The sequence below is a fragment of the Zalophus californianus genome, chromosome 14 (genome assembly GCF_009762305.2).
Source record: "Zalophus californianus isolate mZalCal1 chromosome 14, mZalCal1.pri.v2, whole genome shotgun sequence".
NCBI classification, from domain to species: domain Eukaryota; kingdom Metazoa; phylum Chordata; class Mammalia; order Carnivora; family Otariidae; genus Zalophus; species Zalophus californianus.
Window position 1 is genome coordinate 93792518 of NC_045608.1, and position 19122 is coordinate 93811639.

The window sequence follows — 19122 nt, forward strand, 5'->3', positions numbered from 1 at the left end:
CTATGCGTTAATCTCACCAGTCAACCAAGTAACTAACCTGATGACAAGCTCTCAGTGCTGAGAAGTTCTTTCCTTTTTGTGTTTTGGATGTTTGAGATTGAGGGTATCTCGCTGCTGTGATTCATCACGAGGCTCTCCAGAGTCTGATGATAGTATTTCTCCTGGAGATGCAGGTAAAGCGCTATAGCACAGCCAGGCTCACCTGCTTGGAGCTGCCCTTGCTGTCTTCATCATCACTGGCATCGTTGGGACTTCTCTGACACATCAGCGGTTATTCTCAAGCAAGGAACTGCTTCTGGGTGTAGTTGAAATAATCACTAGATTATCGTTCTGATTTGCATGTTTTGTACCTGCTCTCAGGTAGAGGTAGGAACTGTATTCTTCCTCTTCTGATAGGGAGGGAGGGCACTGGGGTCCCCAGGGGTTTTGACGTGCCCAGCACCTCACCTTGCTGAGGCTTCTCATGGTCGTCCTACGCCATGCCCGTTCTCTCCTTAGACCACGTTGCATCCAGAGTCCCAGTGTGGGGAAGTAGATAGAATGAGGGTACGTGTCTGTCTTTATAATTTCCATGTGGTTAAAAGTATTTTGATTTGAAAATATTCTGACATGGCATGATGGGTCAGAAACAATCTATTAATGATCAGTTTACCTAATGATGTCCTTCCTTCCCACCTGTCTGCTTTTATGTCTGTTATCATTCACTGGGAGGCAGTGAAGTCCCAAAGGAAGATATATGAAATAATCTGGGGACACGTCTGGTGGTGGTTTAGGACTGATGGGGGGGGGGGTAGTTGTCTGTAATTGACGTCTGTCCAGTTCCTTCTGTGCCCCGTAGTCTGTCTACAGAAGAAAGTTTGCATCAGCCAGGGTCTGGGGTGAGTGCTGCTGAGGAGGGCTCCAGCATCACTGACCGAGCACAACTGTCCCATGCTTGCTTCGTAGGTATTAGAACAAAAAAAATCTCAGAGAAACTCATAAAGAAAACTTACCAGCCTGAGATTGTGGGGTTTAAAATTCTGAGCCCAGTTCACTGGGTGCACTACAATACTTATCTGTAGAGGTCTTATCTTGGAAGTAAGGAAACTACTTTTCCAACCCAATATTGAACCACCTTGATGAACTAGAACATTCTTTTATGTTTTCACTGTCAGGAGCAGAAACCCGGCAGGTGAGCATTCTGCTTCCTGCTGCGGTGGTTGGTGCACAGCTTCCCTCTGCCGGGGCCATGTACATCTTAGATGTACATCCCTTAAATGATCTTATCCTTCTCTGTTGACATCTGCACTATTTAAAAGATTACCCCAGAGACACCTGGGTGGCTCAGGAGAGTCAAGCATCTGCCTTTGGCTCAGGTGGTTATCCCAGGATCCTGGGCTCCTTGCTCAGTGAGAAGCCTGCTTCTCCCTCTGCCTGCCGCTCCCCTGCCTGTGCACGCATGCTCTCTCTCTCTCTGACAAATAAATAAAATCTTAAAAAATATATTTAAAAAAAGATTATGCCATTAAAAAGACATTTATGTCTAAAATTGGGGAAATTGTCACTTCGTTTAATTGAATCCACTTCAAATGAATTTTTTTGTTTTTTCCAGTTTTCACTTAACCAGAAAACCACTGGCCTTTTTATCTACTTAACTCTATATGCACACATGATTTAATTTTATTGCAGTTCTTTTGATTTTTAGGTATCTTGTCTAATCCTTTAAATAAAGACCTTTGGACCAAATGGGCTTTGAAGCTTGGTCTGCCTAAAAACTGATGGGTAGATTTCAGTAGATGGTAGCATGCATCACCATATTTATTTCCATTTTCATGTTTAAAGTTAATTTCAAAGTATATGAAATCAAATATCTGGTTACAGAAGAATGGGCAATCTTTAACTTCACATACCGTTTTTTGAACGGCATAAATACTGATAGTAAAGCCAAAAGTGATAACAAAGGAAGTAATATATCAGTTGTCTCAGAAAAAGTGCTTTTTTTTATTTAAGGGAGTGAGAATCTAGACAAAGTAGAACAAATCAATTTCAAAGTATTCATGTAATATCTTAAAAGATAAATATAATTTCTAAAGACTGTAACTAGACCTTAAATATTTCTTACTTAGCGCTTTGTATTTATAAAATTCCTTAGAACTTCACGAACTTGAGCTAGATGTTGACCTGTTTAGTCTTTGTATTTTGAAGAAACTTTTAGAAGACGTTCATGGTTTTATGGTGGTGCTTTGAATTGTAGGTGCTGCTAGTTTCCTCCCATCTGATTGGTCTCTTGTGCTGGCTGTGAGTTGGTGGGATGAAGGAGTTCGGTCTGCCTTACGTGTTAGCTGATACCGTAAGTCCCCTGCAGTGCTTTTCATCTGAGCATGGGGGCAGGGTGGCTGTTGCTGTTTAAGGCTGGAAGCGTTTAAAGTTGCCGTCATGCTATTTTGAAGAACTTAACAGCACTCTGGGGTGCATCCTGGAGACGAAGTTGAAATTCTGAGGCCAGGGAGGCAGTTGGCCTCCCCGAGGCTGGGAGTCCTTCCCTGCCTGTGTAACCCAGCAGTGCAGGGGGGTCTGGGTGTGGTGGTGCCACTTGCTTTTGAAGCATGAGTTTCGTCAAGTAAGTCCTAGGAGGCCACAGTGGAGGTGCATACAGGTTTAAGAGAATGCTGTACAGAATTGCTTTGTGGAATCTCAGTAGCTCAGTCTGTAGTTTTTCTATGGTACTGGGAATGGGTCATCTTTTTATTTTAGTTTCTTCAAATGCTTTGGGTCTTGTCTCGTACAAACACGACTTCAGTCACCAGGCTGGAGGTGGCCGGTGTGCTCTGAGGTGGCTCTGTCCTGGCTCTCACTTCCGCATGGGCCCAGCTTGAATGACAGGCAGGGGGGATGCCCTGCACCCTGCTGCTGGCACCTCACCTGCCCCTGCAGTAGTGACGACGCTGGTGTACCTTTGTGCTTCTTTGTGGACATAACTCCAGACCTAGGAAAAGTTGCAGAAGTAGGACCAAGCCTTCTCACATAAGTGTCACACGGGTTTCCAGAGGTCAGCATGTTGCCATATCTGCTCTGCTTTTCTTCTCCCTCCACATGTGGTATTTTTCTTCCTGCGGTTGAGGAGTAAGTTGCAGATGTGATGCACTTTATCCCTAAATATTTCGATTTCCTAAAAAAATTCTCTTATCTAACCCTGGTACAGTGATCAGAATCAGAAATAATGTCCATGCAGGGCTATTTTCTGCTCATTGGATCTCCCCGGTGGGCCAGTATTGTCCTTGGAAGCACAAGAAACCCCAGATCATGTGTTAGACTCAGCTGTCAGAGCTCCTGGGTCTCTAACCTTGGGTGGTTCCTCTGTTCCTCCTTTTTCTTCTCATTATCAGCTGGTGGTTTTGCAGACTGGCTGTCAGTTCACACTGTGGTGTGCATTTGGGCAGGAGTTGCCAGAGCGCCTGTGTGTCCTGAGCGGGCCCATCAGGCAGCAGGTGGCCTCAGTTTGTCCCATTCTGGTTTGTTAGGTGGCGGTTTGTTAGGCCCTCCCTGTGCCTGCTCCCCAGCTGTCCTTGGCTGTAGTGAAAACTTACTAATGTTCTTGTTGTAATTGCTAAGTATCTTGTGAAAGATACTTTCTTCCTCAGTAAATATCTTAAATTCTCGCATCAGATGGTCACCCATCGTCTCTGGCATCTTGATGACTCTTGTCTGAATCTCCTGTATTTTTGTTTTTATCAGGATTGTCTAGTGGTGACGTTCTTAAGTCTGTTGTTCGTCTCCATTTCTGGATTGGCTTTCTACTATAAGAACAATTAATTTAACAGTGTAGACTCTTGGGTTCTTATTGTCCACTACTGTTATTTGCCCTGATGCTCCAGTTGTCCCAGGTTTGGCCAGTGGGAGCCCATCGAGCTGACCCCTGTGGTGAGGCCCCGTTGGTCTCAGAGCGTGGCCATGTTTTCTGACACAAGTGGTAGTGAGGCTCCTGCTCCCGAGCTCTGGAATCACACATTTCTCCAAGAAGTCCTGCTTCCTTTTAATGGAGAATGACATTTAGGAACCAGGATCTGGGTGCACAAAATACATTTTCCCCCGTGCACTCATACACTAAGCTCTGTGTGTGGCGTTTGGAGGAGGGCCTTGAGCTCTTCTAATCTACAAGGAGAAGGGAAGGGTCAGACCCAGCATTTAACAGGATGGCTTCTACGAGCACAGAGTTCAGGGTACCCACCTTCCTCACTCTTTGCTCTTCCTGATACCCCCCCACCTCCCCCCATGCCCTCTGGCCTTCCCATCAGAGCAGACACAAAAGCCAGGGCATACAAAAGATTCGAGAGAGTTTGTGTATTTGGGGGAAAATAACTTCTTCAGAAATTGCATTTTATGATTTTCCTCTGGATTTTTTTTCAAGGACAAACCAGACAAGGTAACATTTAGTGGTGACTGACATGACCTTCTGGGGCTTGGCTGAAGTGTTTTCTCTAGACATCACAGCCTGCCACTCCCCTTAGGGTGTGGCACTGGTGGCTGTTTGTTGGGTTGAAGGTAGAAACACTAACCCTTTCATCCCTGTCTTGCTTCAGTATCTGCAAAAATGAAATCATCTTATACTGAAAAAGGACATTACTGTTAGTTTTTTCGAAAATACTCTTTCCCTCTCTCTTGGCCATTCCTTCACTTTTTTGAGAATTCTTTTGGCCCATGCAAAGATGAAGGAGTAGTAGTCCACCGGATGATGTCGTACTCCGCTCTGACCCTGCAAAACCATTCTGAATGATCTTTTAATTCAGACGAAGAATGCAGTCCCTTTACTCTCCTGTTGATTTAGACCGGATGTTTTTGAGATGCTGTACTTTGGACCACGTGTGCGTATCCATCCATGTGGCTGGGTGGGACAGACAGTTCATTCTGAGTCTTCTGGGGGTAGTCACAAACTGTCATGCGCTGCGCATCCTCTGTGGTCCAGTCCAGTCCGGCGTGCTGCTCTGAGCCTCAGGCCTCGCCTGCCATTCTCCCTGGGCTGCAGAAATTCCAGAAACCGCACAGGTCCGGGTGGCTCGGCAGCAGCACACAGCATCTTTTATTTCTCTTTGGCCGACATTTGTCAGAAACATTTCTATGAAGACCTAGGGCTCCTACCCTGTGAGTGGAGATGATGTTGTGTTTTTAAACACTTCCTCCCCTAACCTGGCAGGTGTGGTCTTAGCATCCTGCATGGATGGGTGTATGACACGGTGGGTGTTTAGTGGGATGCTGCTTGGTTTGGGGCCCACTTTGCTAGATTGTAGCACATGGTGTCTTCAGACTTGGGTACTCTGAGGAAATTGCATGATGTTTTGTTTTGCATTTGATGACCTGCATACCACCTCCTCCCCACGCCCTTCCTGCGTGGACTCACCCACTGGTGCTGAGCCCACATGAGGTGAAATGTGACATGCCCTGCCAGGGTGAATTCCAAGTGGAGACCTCGTGTTTAAATTTAGCAAGTCCTCTGTTAATATTCACAAATGTGGAGTTTGAGCTCCTAACACTATGGGTGACTCACGTCAAGGAGAGGAGACGTCGAGTTTTGAAATGAAGGCAGTTTATGAGGGATTAAGTTGGTGTGTGAGTGATCCGTGTATCTCTTACACGTGTCATGTGATGATGACACGTGTGTCGTATCACCACAGAGGGAGTCCCTGTAGAAGCTTTGTGTGGTACTGTCTCCTGTGATAGTCATTGTCAACATTAAATATTCTCTTCAGGCCTTGGGGTGATTGGACTTGTCCCAAGTACCTTTTGAGAGCAGGGGCCTCCCTGTGCCTGCTCCCTGGCTGTCTTTGCTCTACTGCGGGTGGGGGCTGCTGGTGCACACAGCTCTGGGTATCCACCAGGACAGGCCTCTAAGCTGACACCCATCTGTTGATTGTCTGCACTGGGTTTGCAAGGGGCACCCTGTGCATGGCAAGGTGCTTAACAGCACCCCTGGCCCCACCCTGCAGATGCCAGTAGCTGCCCCCACATCGTGACAGCCAGAGGTGTCTCCAGACACTGCCCGTTTCCCCCAGGGAGCGCCACAGCTGACTGAGCCCTGACCTGCTCTGTGGAATACCACAGGCAAAACTCTCTGACCCCAGCGCAGAAGGTTACATGACCTTTAATGTAACCTGTAGGTGAAAGGCTTTCTAGAGGAAGGCACATACTCAGGCCACATTGCCAAGGACGTGCGGAGTGGCTAGCCTGTGTGCCCTTTCATGTCACCTGCCTCCTGGTTGCCTGCTGGTGCCTCCCTCTGCTCCATCAAGGGTTCTGTGCTTGCTGCTGGGCCTTCGACAGCCCGCTGGAGGGTGTACTGCGCGCCACCTATAGAGCGTGGGAGGTGAGAGGACTTCCGGGAGAAGGTGCGGCTCTGGGCTTGGGTTCAGACGGAAGGGTGAGGCAGAGGTGGTGAGTAGCAGGCTGGTCTGAGCAGAGGGAGCCCCTGTGTTGGGGAGACTGCCAGCAGCGCTTGGGAGCATGTCACGGGCCAGGCGCGTGGGTCCCAAGGGCCATGGAGGGGCCCGGCGAGGTCCCAGGGGTCAGGACAAGGCAGGCTGTCACCCTGGATGGCACGCCTGCCTTAGCCGGGGTTTGCCCTGCAAGGGTGACCCCGGAAGCCCCCTGGTGACTGGATGCGTGCTTGGGGGGCAGGACTCAGCTGCAGCCCGGGGGCCGGCCCCATCCTCCTCTGGGCCTCGCTGCGGGGCTCTACCACATGGACCTTTGGAAAGGTCACCACAACCCTTCCTCACCAGGTCTGGTGCGTTGGCCTCGTTAGTTGGCGGTCAGCCAGTATAGGTGCGCATTGTAACTGCGTAGTTTGGTGAGTTTTGACAAATGTGTGCTTAGAAACCACCCCCGGTCAAGGTGTGGACATCTTGGTCTGGGTGTGATGTTCACCCTGTCTGGTCTCTCCTGGGGTGCTTACCTCTGACAGCTTTTTCTTTCTCAAAATGTTTGTTCCCTAGCATCTCTTGTGATGCTGGCTACTCAGCCTTTGTGAACAGTGGTTTGGTTTTGTTTCTTAAAATTGACATTCTTTTTTCTGCCTCTGCCTTAATTGTTGGGAGTCCCCAAAGGCCTGCCATCTGTCTTCTATGAGATGGTGATGCCCTGGCCTGGGATGCACAGCCCAGGTCTCCAAGTCTGGCCCTGTCCACATCCAGACGGGTGTGTGTTCAGCTGTGTGGCAGCTGGTGGTACCTGTGCTCCCCTTGCTCTGTTCTCCAGGTGGACTTACTTGTCCTTTCTGTATCTGGTCTCCGGCAGGTGTGTTCGGGAACGTCCAAGAGTGTCCACGGCACTCCCGTGTCTCTTGGTTCACACTTCTCCCAGCATCTCCTGCCTGCACTTGTGCATTTAGAGTTTGTCTGCTCACCCCACCCCTGGCTCCTTTCCCAGCACCACCTGTAGGTTCCAGACCCATTGGTCTCCAAGCCACCACTTTCAGCGTGCTCTTAGCTGGGGGGATGTGAAGCCTGGTGCCCCTCACCTGTGCGACTTGGCCTTGCTCCTACCCCCCCCCCACCCAAATCCCACACCTGCTTCCTATCACCTTGTGGGGGCTGTCTTAGAAGCTTCCTCCTGCTGAAGGACAGTTAATCCTCTAGAATTAGTCGCCCCACTCCCTTGGGGTTTCCCTTGAATCTTGGTGACTGGGGTAAGACAAAGATTTTTTTTTTTTTAATAAAGATTTTATTTATTTATTTGACAGAGAGAGACACAGAGAGGGAACACAAGCAGGGGGAGTGGGAGAGGGAGAAGCAGGCTTCCCGCAGAACAGGGAGCCCGATGCGGGGCTCGATCCCAGGACCCCGGGATCATGACCTGAGCCGAAGGCAGACGCTTAACAACTGAGCCACCCAGGCGCCCGACAAAGATTTCTTAAGGACACAAAACATCTGATAAATTGAACTGGATCAAAATTTAAAACCTTATCTTCAAAAACCACTGTTAAGAAAATGAAAAGGCTGACTACGGAATGGAAATGCATACCGCACAAAGTGTTTTGACCTGTTTATTGGTTGAGCTAGAGACACCAGGTGCATCTTCAGGTTAACGTTTTAGGAGAGGTTGGTGAAATCCTCCTAGTGCATTTTTTGGTGTTGCTGAAAAAATATTTCGCAAGTCATGTTTTAGTGTAGAAATGAGTAAAGTGAATAAATGCAGACTGTTGTGTACGTTTCACATCTGTTTGCTGTGGGCACAGAGGAAGAGGCAGTGTTTGCAGGCCTGGCCACCAGGTCACACTGCGCCTGAGACCGGAACCCCTCCATCTGCGGTGCTTGTGCAGCCTTTGCGTTCTTATGCAGCAGTGGGTCCACAGAACCTGTCATTAAAATGCAAGCAACGTCAGCGTTTGTAAACCCTGAAGACTGGTGAATGAACCAGTTTACTCTGTTTCTCATAAAACCTAACCCCCAGCATTCCAGGGGGCAAATAGCAGATTTTTGCCAGGTTCCAGAAGGCCTGACAAACCCTTCAAAAACCCATTAGCCAACAGTTGATAGACACCTTTGACTTTTGGGGAAGTGGAAGTCAGTCCTCTTGCCAGCTCTGCTCCTATCCTCTCAGACGGCCGCCTTCCTGGGCCTCTTGCTTCCCCTCCTGCATGCAGGAGACCAGGATGGGCAAGGAAGAGGCCCCGGCAGATAGAGTCTGAACTGCAGGTTGTTTGCAAGGTGGGCTGCTCTGCGGACAGCTCCCTGGGAGGGTGTGTCTCTCGTGTCCGAGTGAGGGCTGATTTGGAGGTGCCTGCCGTGAGGGCTGTGATCTGAGAGGCCTGGACCCCGGCAGCCGCTCGGAGGGGGTGGTGTGCGGTCAGAAAGGAGGCTGAAGGGGCTCTCACGTGGTCATCTGAGCGGGGACTGGGCTTGGTTGGGCGAAGTGCTACAGAGCCAGTCAAGTGGAGAAAGCCAGCTGGGCCGTGGTCCCAAAGCCAGACCCAACTACCAGCTCCAACCACCAGCAGCACAGAAGCTGGTGGTGGAAGGTAGAAGAAATGCAGGCTGCCCGGAGGAGGCGGACAGTGAGTAGGGGACGGACTCCTCTTGGCACATAGATCCCCAGTGTCAGGCGGGCAGGAACCTGGAGCAAGAAGACATCTTTGAGCAGGTGCCATACAGACGGGGACGGTTTCTGAGGATCCACTGCAGGGGCGGCTTGGTTGAAGTCTGGGGAGACGGGCAGATTCTAGCCAGTGGTTTAAAGGGTGCTAAAGATGGAAGAGTACCTCCCTGAAGAATGCCAGTACTGAGGTTTGGGGTCAAGCATGCTGCCAGGCTGTGGGCACACAGGCTAGCAAGCCCCGGGCCCAGTCATTGGGGCCCCGAGTGCTTGGTTGTGGAAGAGGGGGTGCCGCCCCTGGTACTGGGTACCCATTTGGTACCTCTGTGAGCCCATGAAAGTCCTCTGTGGTCCAGAAGCTCTCTGGCGGTATGGGTGAGGAAGAAGTGTGCGGCACTCACTGGTGGGCCGACTCTTGGACCTCACAGTGTCTCTTTGGTCTGTGGCCTTTGTGAGGAAGCACCCAGAAAGGCCCCTCTTCACAGACGCTGGCCTGAAGGTGCCTGGGTGCCCGGGTCTAGGTGAGGCTCTGCGGGATCAGCAGACTCCCATGGTACTGAGTTATTTCCCCAGAGCTCTGACTCGGCAGTGGTGCTCTGACCACACAGCCTTGAGGTGTGTATGCCACTTGCCCCACTTCGGACAAGGGCTTGATTACTAGTGCACGCAAGAAATTGCCATTTCTGTGTTGGTAAAAAACAGAAATATAATAGTAGTTCCAGAAAAATTTCAGTGAAGCGTAGCTTCTCTGTAGACTGGGAGTGATATGTGGGAGACAACATTCACTGTTGGTAAGTATTATACCAGGTTGCTTCTTGCCATATGAACATACGCTTCCATGAGTATGAGTTGTTACCAGAATGTATCCCAAGTCTTAATAATCTCCCAAGTCTCCTCTCCTGACAGGACATCCCTGGCTCTTCCAGCTGTGTTTGCATGAGAGAGACCCCAGGGAGGTGGAGCCCTGTAGGGGGGTGTGACCTGCCAGGAGCCCTAGGTGGAAGTCGCTGGCAGAATCAGTACCAGACCTCGGGGTCTGTATACCCCCTGTGGTCGTGTGGTAAATCAAGGGATCATACTTCTTCCCTTCCTAATTTGGGACCATTTTCATCTCTGTTTCTAGGGCGGTTCTGGTGCGTTTGGAAGGATGTAGCCACCCAGTTGTCATGAAAGGCTTGTGTGCGGAGTGTGGCCAAGACCTCACCCAGTAAGTACTGGCAGCTCTCGGGTGAAAGGTGGTGCCTCTGGGTGCTTGAGATGGGGTCACCTACAGATTCAAAGGGGCATCCACCTCTGACAGCAGATGGCAGGCACCCTCCTTATCTGGCAACGCAGGCCTGTCTCCCAGGGAGGCATCCTTTCTGGTTAAGTTGTGAAAGCACTGGAGTGTGTCTGATGCTCACCCAGGTGTGGTGGGTTTGCTTTTTCCTTGCAGCCAAGCAAACTGTGCATCTGCGGTCGGCTTGCACCTCACGGCTCCCGGGTCCCCCCCCCCAGTCCCCCACCTTGCTCCCTGGGCTCCTTTACCACCAGCAGCAGGTGGTCACCCTCATTAGATGTGCAGAGCAGTGTGGACTGTCCTGTATTTTCATGTTCCAGCATGGCCATCACAGTTCATTTCCGGGAGATCCTCGTGAGCTCTTGGTGAGAGCTTTCCTGTCTGCTTTCAGACATCAGATGACATTTCAGCAGCTGTGAGCAGAGTGAGACTCTGCACAAAGCTAGATTGACCATCACCTGAAGCGTAGATTAGAATCTTGCCCCGCAGTCTCGCTTGCATTCTGTGGGTACTTGATCAGTTCCAGGTGTTCATCTCGGTGTGCTTTCTCTTGTCTGCAGGCTGCAGAGTAAGAACGGGCAGCAGCAGGTGCCTCTGTCCACGGCCACGGTGTCGATGGTGCACAGTGTCCCAGAGCTGATGGTGAGCTCTGAGGTAAGGCCTGCATCTGGCAGAGGCGAAGTCTGAGAAATTTCCTGAGAACAGCAGGGAGCCTCTGTGGGCCTCTCTCACTGTGCAGAGGGCGGCTGGGGAAAGTACCAGGCCTGTCATCATGATGGTTTCTCAGACAGCCCCTGGGGAGATGGGCGGTTTGTGTGGCATGTGCTCTCTGCCTGTGGTACGGAAGGCTGCGCATGTTTCTCTTTCCCAAAGTGGGGAGATGCCGGCCCCACTGCCCCTGAGTCGGGAGCTCTGTGGGGTGCTGTGGCTCCTGGCGCAGAGCGGGAGGCTGACAGACGGGAAGGCGGGAAGCCACTGGAAGCTGCAGGGGTGGGGATGAGGAGAGGGCATCGTGCACGCTGCCATGTGAGAAGAGTGGTAGGGCTGGGAGCAGGTGGGAGCCGGGCGGCTGTGCGTGAAGGGAGAAGTGTCGGGTTTGAGAGGTGGAGCTGGTGGAGTTGGGGGGGGGGGGGGGGACACGTGCCGCATGAGTCCTCGCGGAAAAGCACACGGAGCAGCATCCGTGGGGCGGCAGGTTGTGTGTGCTCAGAACAGTCTTCACTTCTCGCGCATTTTAAGAGTCTCGTGGGCAGTGTTGGTCCGAGGCATCCTGACACCTCGTTTTCATGGGCCAGGGGTGCAGGTGCGGGGGCGGGGCAGGCACCAGGACGGAGTCTTCCACAAGTGATGTGGAAGCTGGGCTCTTGTCTTCCCATGAGGCAGTTTCAGAGCTGCCCATTTTTGTAAGTAGGGGAGACGTTTTTCAGTGTTACAATTCTGTCGGATTTGTGCTTTTGAATGATACATACCCGCTTTATTTTTCTGCGGGAAAGACAAAATGCCAGATACAGAATTCTGATTTTCCTGAATTACTGAACTTTAAACAACTGTAAATACAGAAGAGTGTATGAGAGAGAGAGAGACGGAGACACAGACAGACCTGGGAAGTTGGGGGATAAGAAGAGAAGAAAGGGTCCCCCGTTGTTCCTGCCATGACAGAATTACCACTGGTCTGTGTCCATAGCCCCTCTCGGCGGCAGACGTAGCATTGTTGTGGCTGACTTGAGCAGGACCAGGAGCTTGTCTGTAGCAACGGGAACTGAACCGAGGAGGCAGAAGTGATGCGCACCCCGAAACACAGGCTGCTGGCCGGGGCCCCTTCCCAGAGGAGAGTCCCACGCCGGCCCCATCGGCCATGGTATGCCACACCGTCTCCAGGACCCACCTGGGTCTCTGCTGAGGTGAAATGGCATCCCTGGGGGCCTGAGACAGCTCCGCCACACCCCTGCCGCCTGCCTGTTGCTTCACAGTTGGCCGTTTGCCTCCACCTCAGCTTCCTGCCTTATTCTACAGCTTATTGTGTTCAAACAAACTTGACGGACTCAGCTGTTTTCTTTTCGCCTCTTTCATTGGTTAACACGTTAAGTTACAGAATTACGATCAGAAATCCTCGTGTCAACGGCCACAGGACCAAACGGAAGTGGCTCGGGAGGTGGGGGGGTGCAGGCCGTGTGGCCCCAGGTGCTGTATTAGCACACGGGTGGGGCTACCCTCGTGCTGGTGCGGAGACCAGCAAAGAGCACCTCTCCACTTCCGTTTTTTCCTGACAAAATTGGATTTGGTTTTGGATCCAGATACACTTATTTATGGTTTTCCTTTTTACTTTAGCAAGCTGAGAAGCTGGGACGGGAAGACCAGCAGCGGCTGCATCGAAACAGAAAACTGGTGCTCATGGTCGACTTGGACCAGACGCTTATCCACACGACAGAACAACACTGCCAGCAGATGTCCAACAAAGTGAGCGCTTCTTGGGGCCGGGCAGGCTGACAGGGGCAGGCTCCCAAGGCCCGTGCTGCTGGGGTTGTGTCCCTGAGGCTGGTCCTCAGTGGGAAGCACTGGAGCACACTCCTGCCTCCTGGTTCACTCCGCCCCACTATTACCAGGTCCACACGTGGCCGTGTTAGTTGGGAGGGTTGAGGGTTCAGGACCTGGAAGACCTGAGGCCCGGGACCATACAGCGGGGTGGACAGCAAAGGAGGAACGGTCTTGGTGGGGACGATGAGCTGGTGCTGGCTCCCTCCAGGAGTATCTGGGATACTGGGGGTAGGGGTACAGGTGGGTCCTGGGTCTGTCCTCGAGAGGCTGCACATACAGGGTGGGGTTCTCCAGGGAGATTAATTTTTCAGAGAAAAGTAAAGGGTCAGGGATGGAACCCTGTTTAAGTCCACATTAAAACTCTTCCCACATTCCACTTCTTTTCCTTGGTGTGGACCCTGAGAAGCTGACTTTCTTCTGGTCCCTTCAGGAGGCGTTTACGAATGCCTGTGACAGATGGCTCTCTGAAGGCTGAGACCAGCTTATACCATCATTAACAAATGAGGCCTCACCAACACAAAGAGTCATTTTTTAGAATTCTTTGCGGTCGGGCGGTCGATGCGTAGACTCTGTGTTAGGTGTCAGGTCGTCAGCATCTGCAGATAGCGGTTCCTGATGGTGGCAGAGCCCCATGGGAAGGCCTCTGACAGGAGTGCTGAGGCCAGGCTGGCAGCTGGGCTTGGAGGGATAGGAGAGAGGTTTGGTCAGTGACAGCTGCGTGTCATCGGGGTTTTGTTACAAACTTGGCCTGAAAGAAGTTTGGCTTCGTAAACAGACGCAGTGATAGCAGTGTCCATGTGGACCGTCTCCATCAGTCCCACAGGCAGTGGGGTTCTGCTTCCTTACTGCACACTGCGGACAGTGCGGGGTGGTCCTGACAGTTGTGAGCAGTGAAGTTCTCACTCGGGTTCAGTCCCGTCGCCCGTGAAGCAGCGTGTGCTGTTGAGCTGCCTCAGCTGTCTCTGTGTACCAAGAGACCTTATGTGGGTGTGTGTTTGTGTGTGTGACGTGAGGTGTTTGGAAGTCCTTTGAGGTTGTTTCATTCATAACAACTACCCTGCTTTGCGAGTATCTTGAAGAGTCGGAGGACTTTATGTGGAGAAATACTTGCCGCACGTATGTTCCTGTGTGTATGTTGCCCCAACTGGCTGGGGGTTTTATTGTGCCTTTGAAGTTGGCACTTTTAATTAGTTCCATAAAAGTTTGAACTCGCTGTGACAAACCTGTTCCTCGCTTGCGTGATATACAAGCCGAAGGCCTCCTCCCATCCATGTGGACAGGCCTCGGCTCCGGCTGTGGCCGTAGGGGTGCCATTCTCACCTCTGCCCCTGCCAGGCACTCCGGCAGCCGCTCACCACAGCTAGGAAGATGTGTTGCATTCTGAACTCTGGAGAGCCAAACTTGTGTTTTTAAGGACATTTCCGCTGCACCTGTGGAGCAGGGGGGGACCCAAGATTCTAGAATGCCACGCTTCCACACGTTTCCGCAAAACAGCTGTGTTGTGAGAGAGTTGACTAGTTTAGAGCCAGTCAAAAGTTACTTCAGACCAGGGTCACTTACCTTTATTTTTCAGTTCAGCATATTTTTACTGAGGAAATTAATGATAAACAGGATTGAAAGGATCAAAGCTTAGCTTCCTTAGGAAAGTAAACTTGTATATTAATCGTGTGTAAGCAGATTAGTATTACTGATTTTATGTGTCTACTAAAGGGGATTTGGAATACGATGTCAGCTTTTGTGCTGTATTTGTAAGTTAATAAACCTGCATATTGGAACAGTTGGGGAGCTGGACTAAATTACGTGGTTTACTCCTATTGCTGCCCCGGGAGGACGCTGTCGGTGGGTCACTGGACACCTGTTCTGGGTGGCCTGCTGTGGCTCAGCTACTCAATAAGGGTTCATGCTTGAGGAACCAGACACACACGTCATCACTCTGGGAGACTTGCTTTATCCCTTATCAGAAAAAGACTGCGGACGAAATGGTTAGCGTAAGGATCTGGCGACATCGCTGAAGCCCGTGGTAACAGGGTGGTTACCTCAGTTGTCCTTCGGCAACTAAGAAGGCACAGTTCCCTCCGTAGTTACCACGGGTGTTGGTCGTGGGTGGGTACCACGGCAGGGGGATGCAGTCTGGAGGTGCCGTCCCGGGCAGCTCCTGCCTTCTCACGGGCGTGTGTGTTTTTCCAGGGCATCTTTCACTTCCAGCTGGGCCGGGGCGAGCCAATGCTGCACACCCGTGTGCGTCCCCACTGCAGGGAGTTCCTGGAGAAGATTGCCAGGCTGTACGAGCTGCACGTCTTCACGTTCGGGAGCCGGCTGTATGCCCACACCATCGCAGGTGGGTGGCTCAGTCCTCGGTCACCCTGTATCCGTCGAGCGTTGTGTGAACATTGTCCACAGTGTTACTTTCAGTGACACCCTTAAAGATGGAGGGGAAAAATCCAGCTCTCCCAAACTCCATTCAGTCCCAGAGCTAGCTGTTGCTTCCCCAAATGCTTGGGCTGCTCGCTCTCTGGTCAGGGGCACGCAGCGGGCCAGTTTGAGAGTTGCTCAGGACTGCAGGGAGGTAGAAAAGGACAAACTTCCTGTGTGAGCATACTTGAGGTTGTTTCATTACTTGGTTTGGAAGCCCCCTGGAGCCACGTTGCTGGTGTCTATCTGTAGTTGACACTTGGAGTGCAGGCAGCTGTCTCTTGTACGTGAGTGATGTGCTGATTTAGTGTTGGTGCTGCGCTTGGGCAGTGTGTGTCAGAGGCCCCCCTGGGCGGCGAGGTGTTGCACGCTGGTGGCAGCTCTGCCTGGGGACGGCAGGGCTCCAGTGCACTCTCACCGTCCGTGGACATTGGCACCTGCTTCAGATGCTGGCGACGACACCTTCATATTCATTCCAGGGTGGCCACATTAAGAACTTCTACATTGAAATGTTTTTACTGGTTGGTCTTGGTCTTTGTTGATGGGTAAATGACTTTCGAATCCCCCTTCAACACGTAGCACCTTTGTAATTTTCATCCCTGAGCACGGCGGCCGTGTGTTGAAGTCGCGTCTTCTTGTGTTTGCCTTTGTTGAGTGGCCACCTGGTGTCCCCACTCCATGGAACCTGCATACCAGTGACTGAGCACCCCAAGCCGAAAGAGCGGTCAGGTCCTCAGGTGCCCACTTTGGGCTTTGTCTCCTGGCCACAGGATGACTTGGGCCTTTACCTCCGGAGCCGTGGCATCTCTCCGGATCTCCGTCAGTGGGGTCCACAAAGGGGTAGTGAAGATAATACTGATTTAGGTAGAAGCGCCTGGGGGGTAGGGCGCCCCTGGAGGCTGAGAGGACATTCCTGGGGCCCTTGGGCAGTCTGCCTTTTCCCTGTGTCAGGCTGTGCTCTGTACCTTAGAATTCCCACATCCTAACACATGCAGACACGTCACAGGAAGTACCCCTCGCCACAGGCCAGGAGACCCACCGCTGCTGGGCGGCCCTCCAGCATTGGCAACGGCATCACGCACAGAAGAGGACTTGGGAGGAAGCCCATGGGACACGTGCCCCACATGGCTTTGAGGTGGTTGGGCCTTCAGAGGGCAGGTCGCCGGCACGGAAAGGCACCGGGGGCTGGGGGAGTTGAGCTTGGTGTCGGGTGGATTTGATTGTTGACAGAGGACAGTCGGAGGCCCTGCCGTGGTTTTTAACAACCACAGTTTCTATAGCTTCCTCATCCTGTCAACTTTTAATTTTGAAAGTTATCATTTTCTCAGGATGTATATTTTTGGTATAATTAGGATAGACCTGTTTTGTTAGAACGATTAAGAGCTTGGGGTGCTTTTCATTTATTTGATTGTAGAGACTAAGAACCCTGTGAGTAAGCTTCAGGTTTAGCCACCGAGTGGCATCAGTCCGTAGAGAATTTGCATGTTCTTTAGTAAGAATGAGTGTTTGTAACATTTTCTGTCGGAGTGAGTGCTCTCTGTTAGTAAATGCGGATGGCATGGGGATCCCACAGATGTAAACAGCTGGAGGTGGCAGCCGCTCCCCTGCGGTGTGGCGGGCCCTGTGCGCAGCCACCAGAGCACCGGGACGCCTCTTCTGTGACAGGGTGTGTGAGTCACATGTGTGGTCTCGGGGGTCCTGCTGGGAAGGTGGACGGGAGGCTGGCCTGCTCAGCGTGCTGCCCGACAGCAGTGGGCTGCAGAGGTGGGCCGCCGTGTCACGTTTATGCGCTGATGGGATGCACCCTAAAAAGATCTCCAGAGAACATGGTAGACTTGTCTGAGTAAGTGTGCGAGGCTGCCGGGCGCCTCGTTCGCCGCTTCACTTTGCAAACAGCCGGAGGCACAGGGAAGCTGCACAGTGGCAGAACCAGAATTCTTGGTCCCAGCCCCTCATCTCTGCATAGCGTGCTGGGTAGAAATTATGTGTTCATGTGTTTATTGCTCCTGCAGACTCCACGCTCCCTGGGGGAGTAACACTGAGCTTTGTTTAGTCCTCGTCTTCTGTTCTCAGCCAAATTCAGGTCATGTTAAATTCAGCAAATGGTTAATGGACAGATGCCCTTAAACATGTTAAAAGGAACGGTAAGTGAATCACAGTCTACCAAGAGAGACGAGAGCATTTGGTGCCAGAGTAGGATGCTTAGTGTCCTGATGCAGAAGAAGGGGCTTCGCTCTACGCAGGGGGACATCAGCCAGTCACACGTCTGCCCTTGTTTTGTCTTCTTTTCAAAGGTTTTTTAGACCCTGAGAAGAAGCTTTTTTCTCATCGAATATTATCGAGGGACGAATGTATTGACCCATTTTCTAAAACAGGGAACCTCAGGTATGTACCTGGCTGTGTTCATGGAGGACGTTCACTGTTCATTGTCCAGTGGAAAGCACGTCAGACCAGCAATTTCGTGTTCATTCTCCCCATTTCCGGCTTTATCTTCCCAGCACTCAGAAACCCTGCTCTCTTCTAGCCAGGCTCCTTCCTCCCCCAGCTCCCTGAGTGTCCATGCCGTGGTGGGCTCCCTGCCGGACTCCAGGGCACGCGGGCCACACCCGCCCCAGAGGTGGAGAGTCTGGGCAGAGGGAACAAGAGCAGTGTGCTGGGGCCGGGGGGACGGGAGGTGACAAGCAGAGGGACCCAGAGCCCCTGCGAGTGCAGGGCAACTCGAAAAGAGGTGTTGGAGCCTCACAGTTGTATTCCCATAGGAGCTCGCCTGCCCTTAATCCTACTTAGTTTACTCCCAGGTCCAGAGTCCCAGTCCCATCTGTTCCTGGTTCCATTCCCTCCCATCACCGTGTGCCCTGCCCGTCCTGCCCTCTGTGCTTTTACGGGGGGGGCACCCTCACCCCCCAGTCCAAAGGTTCTTGCACGTGTTCACTCTGCACAAGGAATTTCCCCATTTCTGCCCTGAGAGGTAGTAACCCTCCCGTTCGATACTGTATCAGCTGTAACGCATTTTCATGCACGTTGGTTCTTGGGGATGTTTGGGCAATAACGCTGTGGCTTCTGGCCTTCCACTGGTGTTGGCCATCCTCATGCAGCATTGCGTGTTTCAGATTTAGGGTGTCCCCACACACAGGGACCTATTCGAGGCCATAGGAACCAAGAGGAGAATCTGAAAGTCCCTGCTTCGCGTTTGCTAGTTAGTGTCAGAGTGAGCACATTGGTGAAGCCAAAGGAAAGTGGGAGGTGTTGTCAGCGATGGGTTCAGGCATAGGACCCACAGGGACGCCGGAGGGGAGCGGCGTGCTCCCCAGCGGGCGCAGGTGACCAGCCCATGGCTCGTGTAGGTACAGGCAGTGGGGGCTCTTTTCCCAGTTTTTATCTCCCCCCGTCTGGAGTTAAATGTGCCGGAAAGCATGGACCATGTAAGTTACCTCAGCTGCTGTTTTACCTGTGGGAAACGGACTCAGGAAATAGTATTAATTCTGGACACATGAACATGTTTTTCTGGGTAGTTGTAGCCATTAGCAGCTATAGGACTGAGCAGTGCCAGGCTGTCCTCCCGAGTTTATTTCTAGATCCGAGACGAAATCCACTTTGAATTTTGAATGCTCCGAGCCTATCCGAATCCCAGAATTGTGGACAGAAATAGAATTTCACAAGACCGTGTGAGGGTAGCACAGTGTGCCTCCATCTGTCAGGTGGCCAACCCGTGCTAACATGTTTGCTGACCCTGTACATTCTAATAACGTTTGGGGGCTTGAAAGAGACGTGCAGGTACATTGCAGGAAACCGTTGTTTGTTTTAGAGGGCTGAGATGTACGGTCCCGTCCTCC

The 19122-nt window shown here is 51.7% G+C and overlaps 1 protein-coding gene across 4 annotated transcripts in view; it reads left to right on the plus strand.

Moving 5' to 3' along the window:
* The window catches only part of CTDP1 (CTD phosphatase subunit 1), a 55187-nt gene that overhangs the window by 1934 nt on the left and 34131 nt on the right, over positions 1-19122 (plus strand). For all 4 annotated transcript variants that reach the window (XR_003521210.2, XM_027600790.2, XM_027600789.2 and 1 more), the window contains exons 2-6: positions 10187-10270; positions 10903-10996; positions 12671-12799; positions 15065-15215; positions 17584-17674. Coding sequence is in view for 3 of the 4 variants with exons in the window: in XM_027600790.2 (XP_027456591.2) it covers positions 10187-10270; positions 10903-10996; positions 12671-12799; positions 15065-15215; positions 17584-17674 (549 nt within the window). In the remaining variant the exon portion in view is untranslated. The remainder of the gene's footprint in view (positions 1-10186; positions 10271-10902; positions 10997-12670; positions 12800-15064; positions 15216-17583; positions 17675-19122) is intronic.